Raw genomic sequence first — 14,988 nt, forward strand, 5'->3', positions numbered from 1 at the left:
GGGGTGGGGGAGACAAAATTCACCCCCGCTCTACCCCATTGTCATGCCTATATTTGAATATAGTTTATGAATAAATAGTATTTTATTATATTGAGATACAATTTGTCAAGAGAATTTCTCATGCTTAGCATACATGTACAATTGAGAAACATTTATAATTTTTTATTTATTAAAACTATGTTGTTGAGTTTGATGTTGACTATGTTGGGATAATATTTTTTAGGTAATAGGTAAACGTTGTAAGTTTGAGGAGTATCTGGATTGCTCGTTAGTCTTTCAATGTCATGAGTCGGACACGAATCACGTCTTGAGTGTATATTAGAGTTTATACTTAAATTAGGTTTCATTTGAAGGTTGTTTAAAAAATTTGTAAATATTTTAATATTTTAAGTTATTTCAAAAGTTTACAAAATAGTTTATATTAACTTTTGTAACCACTTACAAAGTTTCAATTGAAAACTTTAGTGTCATTTGCATTATTTACAAAAACTTCCTCAAGATTCACAGTTAATTTTGAGACGTTACAACATAAGTAAAGTGAATGTCACGAGAAAGGGATTAAATTGTGACCCTTTTTAAAATTTAGTTCCTACATTAATATTATTTTCTCAAATTGTCTTTGGAGTGAAGATGGTTAGATGAAAATAATCATCCTCTTATTGATGATGATCTACAGAAGAATAATATGAGTTTAAAATATGTATGATAAGTGTGCTAATGATATGAATAAAATAAATATAAAGAGAGTAGACATTAAGAAGATTTACAAACATAATTTATATTGGTTTGCCTAATATAGGCTACTCAAGACCTCACAGGTTTGTGAGATTTTCACTAGTGCTCAAAAACTCATCATCTGATCTACACATTTTCAACTATATATTTTCTTAGCCTCACCAGACTTACAAAACTGTATTTTTACTAGCCTCAACAAGCTTACAAAATAACTCAAATTATATCATCTTGAGGATATATAAGTATGTGTTTGATTTGTTTGAGATCAAATTACAACTTTCTAAGATAAGATAGTGATGTGAAGTTGTATATAACACACTCAATAAAAATGATCCTCAAATATGTTTAAGTTTAGAATAGTGTGTATAATGAAGAGAATGATGATAAGCTCGAATAACTTAGATGTTTTCTTGTAGATGATTCTCTTTATGTTTGAAGATTAATACTTCTCTATTTATAGTTGCCTTTGGAGCTTTAAACATATGACTTAGCAAAATATAGTTGTTGGAGACTTTGCTAAGTTTCCTTGAACTTGTCTTTATTTGCAAAACTGTCATTTAACCTTTATCCTCATGTCAAGTATGCTAAGAGAATGAGTGTTGCAGTCTATCCTTAGATCCATTTTTAAGGAGGATAAGAGTTTCATTAATTCTGATGTGATTTGTCTTTTTTGGCTTTTTCTTTTACCAACACCTATAGTGTCGTGTCTCATAAGTCAAGGACAACACTTTTTGTACTTTTACTCTTTTTCCCATGTGTGAGGATGAATAGATAACAAATGTTCATCCTCTCTTCTGCATTGTTTATCCTCTGACGGAGATTCATCCTTTCTTCATGATTGTTTATCCTCTGACGTCGAGTCATTCTTTCTTTCGTTACTGTTTTATTCTCTGACATAGATTCATCTTCTCTCTCATTATTGTTTATCCTCTATCCTCATATATGATTTAAGTATAAAGATGGAGTTTCTATTTTATTGAGTCTTCATGCGATTGTTGTTTTTTGCTTTCCTTTTTTCAATCATTTTGACCAGTGTGTCATTCATGTCAAGTACTTCACCTTTTTATACTTTTCTTTATGTGTCAAATTTAATATGAGGATACCCTTTACGTATATCCTCATCTTGAGACTGTATTTATCCTCTAACGTAATTGATTCTAAGGATGTTCATGGATGATCATAAGTTTTTGAGAGATTGTATGTCATTCTTTCCAATATGTGACTGTTGGAATTTGGTGTAAACATGTTGACACATTTTTTACTTGTTAGGTAACCTTCTAGAAATGATTTGTAAAAGACATTCTTATTGTCTTATTGATCTATTATGATGAGAAGATTTCTTCTTGTTTCATTACCTTGAGAATCACGATTGATGTGTTTGTCTTACTTCAAATACTTTTATATAAATATGAACAATGTTAACCTAGTGTTTTTGCATTGTTTACATAAGACCTCATTTTTATATATGAGAGGATGATTTTTTCTAGAGTTTATCCTCAGGTGTGAGGATGAAAGTTCTTATCTTCCACATTTACTTTTGGTAAACCTTGAATAGTTTGAACAAGTTGTCAATTTTTATCTTTTTGTACTTTTATGAAAATTACTTTTTCAATATTTGTGAGATGAAAATTTTGATAAGTATTTATCCTCCGATATGAAATTGTGAAGAATATTTATTCTCGAACTTGAGATTGTGATGAATGTCCATCCTCAGATTTATCCTCAGGTATAAGATTATGAAAAATATTCATCATCAGATATGGATTCTTCATCCTCGAATGTGGACTCTTCATCCTCTAATTTTCATATAGACACATCTTGATCCATAGTTTTTTTTTGACTTCTTCCAAGAGATTTTATGTGTCATTGAAAGATGCAACATATTGCAATGATCATCCTCAACTTGATGATAATCATATTTAATGAATTAGGCTCCTCAATTCTTTCATTATTGAGTTGATACAATATGCTTGTTTATGTGAGTGACTTCAAGTTTGACTACTTTTGTTCTTTCAACAAAAACTCAAATGAAAACATTAGTAGATCACCGTTTAGAAAACTTTTGCCAAAGTTTTTACTTCAACAACAACGTAAAATTAATTTTGCCATGTTTGGTGTGATATCGAATAGAATTAATTTTATCTCTATAATTGATTCTAATTTAAAAATGTGATTTGTAATTTTTGAGTCCAAACGTGATTTTTATTTTTAAATTTAGTGCGTTTGGTTTTACGATGACTAAAATGGATTATGAATGAATTGATTTTGTGAAATTGATTTTAGTTGAATGTAAAGTAATCGATGTTTGGATATATTCAAGTAAAAGAGAATTGAACTATTTTAATTACGTTTGGACTCAAAAGTTACAAATTATAGCTAGCTTCAAGTTAGAATATAGTCTAGAGATAAACTCAATTCTACTTAATAGCATCCAAAGATGCCAAAATAAATTTTGTAATCCAAAATTGACTTTGTGCATGTTTGATTTCAATTTTAAAGAGACTAAAATCAATTTTGGAATTGTAAAATTGATTTTTGCATATGTTTGGATAATGTCGAGCTGAATTAATTTTGTCTGCAAAATTGAATCTAAGTTTAAGTTACAATTTATAGTTTTTGAGTTAAAATTAGATTTTTACGATTAAATTTGATGTTGAACTCACTTTTACTCTGTCCAAACACAAATTAATTTACTTACTACTCGCTATTAATTAAAATCAATTCACTAAAAATCAATTTTAATCACTACAAAATCAAAAGCAAAATCAAACTCACACTTAATATTTAATTTGATAAATATATTCAAATATATATATCAATAGATATTAAACTGATTTTACTAAAATAAATTGTAATCGTCCTATAACGGACCAAGTAATCATTTATTTAGACACAAGCGCACGTAATTGAACTTGTCGTGCCTAAGTCCTAATATATCCATGCGGTCATGCCATGGGTTATAATAGAAAACCTACATACGTGAGATTGTTTTTTTTTTTTAATTATCTCACTTTGAACAATAATATCAAATTGCTCTATTTATTAGGTTTACACTATATCATATTTTCAAATATATATATATATATAATTGATAGTTTATCGGTTGATAAATTAAAAATATATCAATTTTATTTAAATATTGAACACAATTTTAATAAAAATTGATTTTGATATCTAATTTAATTATTATAATAGGTGAAATAAGTTTTTACACCATATTTATTTGAAAGGATCTATATGTTCCAAAATCACACTTTGTTTAACTTAGATCGACTAAAATAATAATAATTAATGTATATCTTGCGAGTAAACTCATTCAAGGTATATAGATAAATATAATTTTTACTAATATTTTAAACAATATTTGTCCTACACCAAATTTTACTAATATTTTACAGCATTTTCATCGGCGGCCCAACTGAACAATTACCATGTTGACCTGAAAATGGATATAAAAAGTATTGCCGCCGTGGTTCGCTGCGTGACAAGCACGATAAAAGACATACATAAACAGGTCAATTTCGATAACCAAGGCTAGTTTGTGCTTTCATAGATGATATAATATGGGCCGTTACTTAATTAAAAATTGTTTAAAATTTTAATCAAAATTGACAACATTCTTCAAATGGATTGTAAAATATAAATTGAAAAAATCAATCTTTATTATTATAATAAATTCATGATATATTTATAATATGTAATTTTAATTTATTATTTAATGATTAATATCACTTTCTTTACTTTTTCAAAGATTTCACTTTAGAGAAATTAGATTTTTTTTCAAAACGGTTCTCTTTATTTTTACATGAATACAATAAACGTGTCATTAAAACTCAACTCATAGAATTAACAACAATCAAATTTCTTGTAACGAGTATTCTAGTTGTTAGAGTTTAAAAAATAATTTTTAAATAATTAAGATTATTCACTTTAAAAAGTTGTGAAATTCCAATTGTAATAACATTCAAAATGACGAGTTCTTTAAATTTAATAAGTGTTTGTAGAGAACGGTGATTGTCATCAGGACGATTCACCTTAAAATTTGTTAAATTCGAGTCCTTAATACCATTCACAATTTTTTGAGTTTATTATACATTGTAAACACATTGGCGTACACCCTTATTCAAAATATAATATCAGCCAAACGGATGGGGCACCCTCTTCTTTATTAATATATTTGTCTTTTCATTGAAATTAAAATATAGCATCTCCGTTATTTATAAAGAAAAAAAGTTCGGGTGCTGTTCTATAAATCCTTTTTGTGCTGATAACTAATTATAATATATTATATAGATTAAATTTATCAATTAAATATTTCATAAATACAACTATGGTATGTATAACTATTTAAAAAGTTCAGTTATTTAACTTATAAAAAATAATAATATAGTAAATAAAATATTTCATATGAATATAAAAATTAGAAGAAAAAGTTACATAAACATTTAATATCTTTATATATATATATATATATATATATATATATATATATATATATATATATTAAATGATAAATTTATTTAATTAAATAAAAAATGATAAAATTATAAATAAAATAGTTGAATGAAAAGTAAAACTGAAAAAAAAAATATCAACAAAATTTTATTGTTACATCACCATTTTAGTATTAAAAAATGGATACATATATAAATAAACTTTAGTCACACACAAAAAAAAAGGACCTTACAAAAAATGATAAAAATAATTAAGTAGTAAGTACTACATTAGTATACATTTTTTGGTTAAATAAGGTAGTCTAAGTTATAAGTTAGAGACATATTTTTGAAAAGACAAATAGATCTATTTAAGAGGTTGGCTTCTTCCTACTAATACTTTTTCTTACACATTAAATTATATACATTCAAAAAACTAGCACTATCATATGTGTTATTTATTAAAAACAATAATAATTAGGAGTAACAATGAACAATTATTATAATCAAATGGTTATGATTAATTGATAGTATAAAAAAATTATTTTGACTATGTGTATGAATTATATATGAAAATGTATTGATGAATTATATATATGAAAATGCAGAAAGACAAAATACAATGAAAATACATGTATATGAAACATTGGATTTGTATCCTCTCAACCCAAACATCACTCAATTTTAATTATATCTCTTAATTTTATTTTTTTATTTGAAATAAAATTTTATATTATATAAAGCATGTATGTAAAACTTTACACAAATCTAAAATTATTTTATATGTATCAAAATTATCATCTTATTTACTTTTACTGAACACTATTAATCTTTATAAATTTAATAACATATCAAATAATTTTAAATTTATGTAAAATTTTAAATTCATATTCTATATGATATAAAATTTTAATTCAATTAAAAAATAGTAAAATTAAAATAAATAAATAAATAAAATTGAGAGAATAGTGAAACATCTAACAAGTAATGTTTTTTAATAAAAGCCATCAAGTCACCATTCGTAATGTCAATCCTTGATAAAGTCAAGATTCTTTTAAAGGATGTTATGATCCACGTAACTTAGAAAACAACTGGAGTGTTGTCAAGTGGTGTCTCTTCCAAAATTGTTTTAACTTTTAACTTAAAAGTCATACTTTATAAATCAATTTTTATTTAACAGCCATCCACAAGACAAACCAAAGCCTTTTCAAAGAAAACTCTCAAATTGCTATAATTTTATATTTTAATAATATCAAATTGACATTTGACATGTTTACGTACGATTTGTTTTGGTGAAATCATCCACCTTCTTAGAAAGTACTCCTTAATTCATAAGAAACTATATTCAAAACTCTAGTGTATATATTGTCCTTAATTATAAAGACCACTAGATACAATGAAGAATATTCAACGCGGGGCCTTCATAGTTATTGGACTTGGTAAGCCATTCAACACTTTTACCATGAAAAACAGTGAACATATACTCATTCCATTCCTCGTATATTCAATCTCAACAATACTCCTATAAATACAACCTTAAGCAATGCAATGCAATGCAATCAAACAATATTCATAAAACCTTTCAAACCAAACATATATATACACACAAATTAAGTTGAACTTATTAATTTCCAAATATATTTCAATGAATATGAAGAGAACACAATCATCACTTCTACAAATTCAGCCTCCTACGTATGGAAAGTTAGTGACAATTCTAAGCATAGATGGAGGTGGTATTAGGGGCATTATTCCAGCAACAATACTTGAATATCTTGAAACACAACTTCAAGAATTGGATGGTGAATCTGCAAGACTTGCAGATTATTTTGATGTGATTACAGGAACAAGCACAGGTGGTCTTGTAACTGCCATGTTAACTGCTCCAAATCATAACCAACGTCCACTTTTTGCTGCCAAGGATATCAAACCCTTTTATTTGGAACATTGTCCAAAGATTTTTCCACAACACAAGTACGTATATAAATTAAATATTACTATTTTCAAGCTTAATTATATATTTTTGCATGCATAACAATATTTATTACAATTGCAGGGACCTGTTCGGATCGGTGACAAAGTTGTTTAGATCATTAGCAGGACCAAAATATGATGGAAAATACCTTCACGATATGGTGAGAGAAAAATTAGGGGAAATTCGTGTGCACGAAACACTGACCAATATTGTGATCCCCACATTTGACATAAAGACAATGCAACCAATCATTTTCTCATCATATAAGGTGAAGACAACTCCTTGTTTTGATGCTCGTCTCTCTGATATATGCATCGGTACCTCTGCTGCACCAACTTATCTTCCTGGCTACAATTTCAAGAACCAAGATGAAGATGGCAACACACACGAATTCAATCTTATTGATGGTGGTGTTTGTGCAAATAATCCGGTATGTGTTTCACTTTTATGATAAAATGTTTTTAATTATTTGAGGATATATAGTACTAACTAGTTTGAATTGTTTTGTTGTGATGATATTGAATATCAGACATTAGTTGCTGTGAATGAAGTAACGAAGCAGATAATAAATCAAAATAATGACTTCGATTCCATAAAGCCAATGGAATATAGTCGGTTCTTGATAATCTCATTGGGCACGGGAACACCAAAGAATGAACAAAAATTCGATTCAAAATTGGCAGCAAAATGGGGATTATTGGATTGGTTAACACATGGTGGTTCAACACCTTTAATCGATATGTTTAGCCAATCCTCCGGAGATATGGTTGATTACAATCTTGCTACCGTCACTCAAGCACTTAACTCTCAAGATAATTACCTCCGAATACAGGTAATTATTTATTAATCACATTATATGATATGATATTATCTTATTTTCATCCTATGATATTAATTTTGATATTATATGAAAATATAGGATGATACATTGACCGGGATAGACTCTTCGGTTGATATTGCAACAAAAGAGAATTTAGATAAATTGTGCCAAATTGGAGAAAGGTTATTGAAGAAACCATTATCTAATGTCAATTTAGAGACGGGTGTGTTTGAGCCTACTCAAAATAGGGAGACCAACCAAGATGCTCTCAAAAGGTATTAATGGCTCATGCAATTATTATTTATATATGCCCAACTCAATTATATAAATATTAATATTATTATTATAATTTCTTACCATATTTTTCATGACTTAAACATTTGCTTTATTCCTTGTAGGTTTGCCAAAATACTTTCACAAGAAAGGAGGCTCCGAGAAATAAAATCTCCTCATGTACAAACAAGGCCTTAATATAAACAAACGTCCACTTGTTGTTCATATATATATATTCTTAACTAGTTTCTAGACTTTCTGTCTTATTATTCAATAAAATTTGTCTATCTCATTTTAGAGAGGTTGCATTGGATTCTATTCATTGTAAAGAAATATTGTTTGTATTTGTTTATTAATTCATTAATAATAAGATTTACTTTAATTTTCTTATTTTTACCAAGTAAATTTAATTTAATGATCTTCAATGGTTTAAAACCATATATATATACGATTAAGTTGGATGGATTTGGTAAAGGGTCGAGATGGTTCTTTTTAATGTTTATAACCTATTTATGTAAACAAGTTAATAAGAACTTGCTTATAAATTATGTTAATAGCGTTTATAACTGGAAGTAATTAAATTATACTATAGAGAACAAATTTTACGTAACACTTCATTAAAGTATTGAAGAGATCAGATCAGTTTTTTATAATATACGCAATAGGATTAGAAAAACCGATTTGAGAAAGTTAAGCGTGAAGGTGCGTACTTCTATCAAAAGTTTATTAACAAACCAAATAGAAGATTGTGTTCTTATATTATTCACTACCAATTGGAGATATTACGTAGTACACACCACATTTAAATAGAATGTGATTCTTCAAAATCCATATTAAGACACCACTTATAGTAGCCAACCATATTAGATTCTCTATTGCTTTTTTATCATGACAATATATAATATATTATGGAAGTTCTGAAATCTAATAGAATCTTAAACCTGCTGGAATTTGTTTAAGTAATACATTCACGTTGTTTATTATTTTCTTATAAAATTTGACGATTAAGGTGAAAATAGGTAAGATTACCGAGATAGATATGCGATCTAGTCTATGACAAGTCCTACTAAATTAGGTATGTATTTTTGTAAAGGATGCTTTCAAGTTTTTTTCTAAAAGTCTGTTTAGTTTAAAAAGTAACATGTAGGTCAACATACTTAATTAAATAAATATAAATAAATTATTTTATTATTATTATTAAGTTTTAGACTCTGAACTAAATTATAAATTTTTGAATATTTTTTGTAATTTAAATATATACATCAATTTTTGACATATTTAAAAGTATTATCAGAAAATATAATTATAATAAAATATCATATAATGATAGATTCTCTAAAAGGTCGTGTTGGACGACAAAATAGACTTAAGCTCATTGACATATTATATCGTACAACACTCACAATTTGATTGGTGAAGATTTTTGTAAAGAAAATAATGAAATGCGCTTTAAAACTGACTTTAAGGTATTGTCAGACTTTGGAAAAAGTCAGATTGTGCCTAACAAATAGGTCTATGACAAATAATTTGTCAGACTCAAATCTAACAATTTTAAAGTAGTCAAACTCATGTCTTACAAAGTCTAGTTTGACTTAACTTATTTCCACCTCATTTGGTGATTTATAACCTAACATTCACCACTCCTCGATAAAGTTTTAATTAGAGAGAAAGAATATAAGAGGCACATAAAATAACATAATTAACTTATCATATCTTTGTTAATTTATCAAACAATGGATTGAGACAATAAATTATATTTTATCATATTTTGTCATATTTTATCTCTATTATCCTTACTACCAAATAGATTGTCTGAAACTTTTTCTTTTTTTACAATTGGAATCTAATTCATTTCATTTGAAACCAAATGATCAATACATGTTGGAATATCAAAGTAAAAAATGATAATTGGCATTAAAGTTGATCGTCTTTGCAAGACAATGAGCAACCATGTTAGCCTCTCACAACAAACTTCACACGAGAATTGTTACAAATAACATCAAAATCAATATTACAATAATAATATTTTATTGAAATTATTTTTCTAAAATCAAATAATTTATAATATTATTTTTTTAAAATATTTTACTTTTTGCCACGGTTATAAAGCGTTGTCGTATCTTACAATGAGCAATTAAAAAAAGGCCTACGAAAACGGTTTTTATAAAAGGAACGGTGCAAATCCGTTGGCAATTCTACTACAAAATTGTTCTCTAAAAGGAAGCAACGAGAACGGTTTTAACTCGGCAACGGTGTAAAACCGTTGTCGTTGAAATTTTGAAAAACCGTTCTGAAAAGGGTAGCTACAACTACGGTTTTGACAAAGTGTTGTTGTTTCAAAATAAAACCGTTGCGTAAGGCAAAGGCAACGCCTTGGTTCCCCACAGATTGAAAACCGTTCTTGTAAATTACGGCAACGGTTTTTTTATATTAAGCAACGGTTTTTGTGCGTTGCAGTAGGAAAAAAATGTTGTAGTGACATAGCTCTATTATATCTTGAGAGAAACGATTAAAGACATTTATTACTGCCATTGAGTCCATAAAATACACAACATTGGTAAAACTCAATTCAACTATCAATTCCACAGCAGTAAAGAGTCTCGTAGCTTCACCAACATTGACTGAAACAACAAGATGCACCCTAATTTAGCTCCAACGAAAAGACCAATTACATCTATCATACAAAGGTCAATTTTCGTCCTATTAAGCACAAACAAGAAAGAAGCATCAATGTTGCAATATTTTATAAACCCGATAAGCGAATGCTGCCATCGAGGTCCTATTTTGCACCAGTCGTACAAGTCTGCCACACTTGAACCATTATGAGCTTGAGTTGCACTTCACTCGCCCAAGGTACTTTTATTATGAAACACAATCTCAACATACTACTCATTTGTATCATCCCTCACAACAACGATCACATTATCCTTAAGCATTATTAATATAATCAGCTCGCCTTTTATATTGTATTAATTATTGAGTTAATTCCAACATATTTATCCAAAAATCATGTGAAAATACGAGGGCTTTTTTAAAACCAATAAGTTATAATGCCAAAATTGGTAGCAATTATAAAGAGTAAACAATGGGATAATGATGGCTTCAATTTTGTGTATGATATCATTTTTACTCTATCCAATTATTAAACACCTTTAATTTAATTCATAACTAATTTTTTTGTTTTAAAATAATGATACAGCAATTTGTTAATGACGTGAAAAGTCCACCTAATTTCTGACTCAACTTTTAAATAAATTTTTATAAAATTAAATTAAAACAAATCCCAATTATTCATCATTTAAACCAAAACTCAGGAAGCTATCTCCCCTTCCCACACTTCAAACCTCAAACCTATAAAACTATCTTTTTATCATGTCTACACACCATTCTTCAACCCAAAACTCAAATACTTCAACCGATGTTATAAAAAACCTGCACAACCTACCTTACCTATGTGCGATTGTGACTTCTCCAATATCACTCTCATACAATAATCACAAACACTTTTTACTGTGTCATTAGTTAATTTATACATAAACTTTGGGCGGATGTTTGGACCAATAGTCAAGCGCGCAGCCTTGATGGCTATTGGACACAGTCAACCTACATATAAATTCAATTATATAGCGTGCTTGCTTTCATAAGTGCTAGCGCTTATTATATTTGTGCATTATTCCTCACAACAATCAACCTCATCAAACCAAACTTATACACGCAAATTAACTTCAACTTCATTTCCAAATATATTTCGGTTAATGAAGATAACACAATCATCACTTTAACAGATTCACCCTCTTACATATGGAAATTTAATAACAATTCTAAGCATGGAGGTGGTATTAGGGGCATTATTCCAACAATCAAGGGTGGTCTTTGCCGCCTCTATTTTAATTTTAAAAATTAAATTTCTAATAAAAAAAAGTAAAATTTTAATAATTAAAAAATGGATAGAATAAATTTTAATCCTTATAAATCTCAAATTTTTATTTTTATTTCGATAAAAAAATTCTCAATTTTTTAATCTATTAAAAAAAATTAGTCTCTATTTTAAATTTATTTTTATAAAAAATGATTTTCTTTTAGTCTTTAAAAAAGTCTCTATATATAAAATCAAAATAGAGACTAGATGTGAATAAAAAAATTTAGATACTAAATTTAAAAATCGTAATTTTATAAAAATTAAAAATATATTTAATTTAAAATCACTATAGTTTTATTATATTATAAAAATAAAATTTGAGAGTTTCGAATCCATCTTCTTTAAAATTCTTAGTTTTTGCACTATATTTATACTCTCAATGTAGTTTTATAAAATTTGTCAAATTCATTTATTTTTTGTTTTTAGAGTTCGCATTGTACTCTATCTAGTCACAAATATAACTAGAAATGACAATGTATTTAACCTAAATTTTAGGTTAAATATATATATTAATTTTTGTTTATATTTATTATAAGAGGAAGTACTCTATTGATGTAAAGAAAAAGTGTAATTTTTTTATTCAATAACAACAAAATTTAATGTTGTGATCTTCTTGCTGGTTAGTATCCCTATTTTATTCTCTTAATTAGTTTATTTTAGACTCCTTGAGTGGTCTTTATTCACCACTACGCGAAAAATGGTATTTTACAGCGCTTTTTTTAAGCCATTTACAGCGCTTTTTCAAAAAAATTAAGCGCTGTAGTATCCAGCGTTGTAAAAAGATACAACAGCGCTCTTTAAAATAAAAAAAAGCGCTGTAAATCTCTTCTAAAAACGCGCTGCTTGTTGTATTAGTTTTACGGCGCTTTTTAAAAAAAGCGCTGTAATATGCATTCCTTTATTTCAATTAGATCTCTTTCTGGGATTATAACAACAATCTCCTTCATAAATCGTAATATACAGTATCCGCAGTCTATGTTGTTAGTTTGACGAGAGCACTATAAAATAAAACATATAAGTCAATAAATATTTGTGGATTGATTGTTAATGAAATTTTAAAGCCATACATTTCAAACCTTTATTAGAATCCATGTGATTTATTTGATTTTTGCTTCGACACTGTAGCACCCATTTGAGCTCGGAAAACTTGTAAAACACTATCAAATAAATGTGATTATTAGCATTAACAGACACATTATATATATATATATAAGAAATAAATGAATAAATGAATACAATACCTGAAGAGTGCGAAGAAATACGTAGAGTTCATAAGGTTACGGTTTCGTTTAAGAAGAAACAGCGAGAATGCGCAGAAATACGAACGGTTCGTAGGACAGAGTAGGGTTCTCATTGAGAAGAGTACGTAATAATGTTTGTAGGGATAGTAACAAATATGGAGATGATTTGCAATGGAGATGGTTAACAATATGGTTCGTAGGACATTAGGGTTCGCAATGAGAAGGATAATGAAGAGGAGAAGGACACTGAAGTGTAGTGAAGTTTATGTAATAAAGAGGAAACTGAAGCGATTTACTGTTATATTTTATTTTTTAAAAGCCTATTACAGCGCTTTTTTTAAAAAGCACTGTAAAAGACCTCCTTATTTTACTTTTAAAAGCCTATTACAGCGCTTTTTTTAAAAAGCGCTGTAAAAGACCTCCTTATTTTATTTTTTGAAAGTCTATTACAGCGCTTTTTTAAAGAGCGCTGTAAAAGACCTCTTTATTTTATTTTTTGAAAGTCTATTACAGCGTTTTTTTACAGACTTTTTAAAGCGCTTGTCCAAAAGCGCTGTAAAAAACCTCCTTATTTTTTTTTAAAAACCTTTTTACAGCGCTTTTCCAAAATGCGCTCTAATAGGTCCTTTAATTATGTGAAATCAAAGTCTTTTACAGCGCTTTTTTTACAGCGCTTGTCAAAAAAGCGCTGTTGTATCCTCCGTTATTTTTAAAATATCATACAACAGCGCTTGTATTTAATAAGCGCTATAAAAGACGCGCTATAAAATTTCATTTTTGGCGTAGTTTGTGAATTAAAATGTGGCAGATAAGATAAAGTAATATATCTGCACGGCCCAATCAATAGTTCAAGTCACACACTCCCATAATCCATTCTTTTTTCGGAAAGTTCCTTTCAACTATTCGTGTATGGCAAATAAAGAATCCAATTTATTCGTAACATCAATTATTTTTCCTCCAATATTTGTTCTTTAAATAAGTCATTTAAGTGGGCTCCACACTAGTCTTACATTAAGACTGTAATATTTTCTCTCATACTTTAATTATTTATTATTTTTTAATGTTAAGGGACACCGGTCTTGCATTTTTTATAAAACAGACTTAACAAAAAGTTTAGGGATAGTGAACCTCTGTATAGACTACAGACAATGAACATCATTACTAAAATAAAATAAGAGACGTCGCATTAGTGTTAAAAAGACGAGATAAGAGACTGCATTGATAATGCTCTAAGAAAAACAAACAAAAAATTGAAATTCTTCCAAGTACTAGTAATAGGTTGTTTGAACCTTCATGTCAAAAACGATGCTACACGAAAGATTCATTATTTTAAATTTGATATCCTGGTTGTTCTAAAATTGTGTTAATTTATACAAGAAAGAGTTATATACCCCAGTTGATATGGTACCTCTAAATTTCATGCAAAATAACAATAAAGTTGTGACTTAAACATATTTAGACCGGTCATTATATAGTGCGTTGTGGGCCGTATTACTTTGGGCCATTTTCATTCTTAAAGCATGGGCCATATTATTAATTTCGAGGCTTGAGACCTGAGGGGAGGGAAAATTGGCTATTATACCCCCCCCCCC

At 28.1% G+C, this 14,988-nt stretch overlaps 1 protein-coding gene across 1 annotated transcript; it reads left to right on the forward strand.

Annotated features, from left to right (window-relative positions):
• The first annotated feature begins 6,710 nt into the window (after positions 1-6,710).
• LOC101494493 (patatin-like protein 2) lies at positions 6,711-8,626 on the forward strand. The gene is made up of 5 exons (XM_004501529.4): positions 6,711-7,142; positions 7,225-7,573; positions 7,673-7,975; positions 8,063-8,238; positions 8,362-8,626. The coding sequence occupies exons 1-5, from the start codon at positions 6,814-6,816 to the stop codon at positions 8,432-8,434; spliced, it is 1,230 nt and encodes a 409-aa protein (XP_004501586.1). The 5' UTR covers positions 6,711-6,813; the 3' UTR covers positions 8,435-8,626.
• The last annotated feature ends 6,362 nt before the right edge of the window (positions 8,627-14,988 follow it).

This window comes from Cicer arietinum, chromosome 5 (genome assembly GCF_000331145.2).
Source record: "Cicer arietinum cultivar CDC Frontier isolate Library 1 chromosome 5, Cicar.CDCFrontier_v2.0, whole genome shotgun sequence".
Taxonomy (NCBI): Eukaryota; Viridiplantae; Streptophyta; class Magnoliopsida; order Fabales; family Fabaceae; genus Cicer; species Cicer arietinum.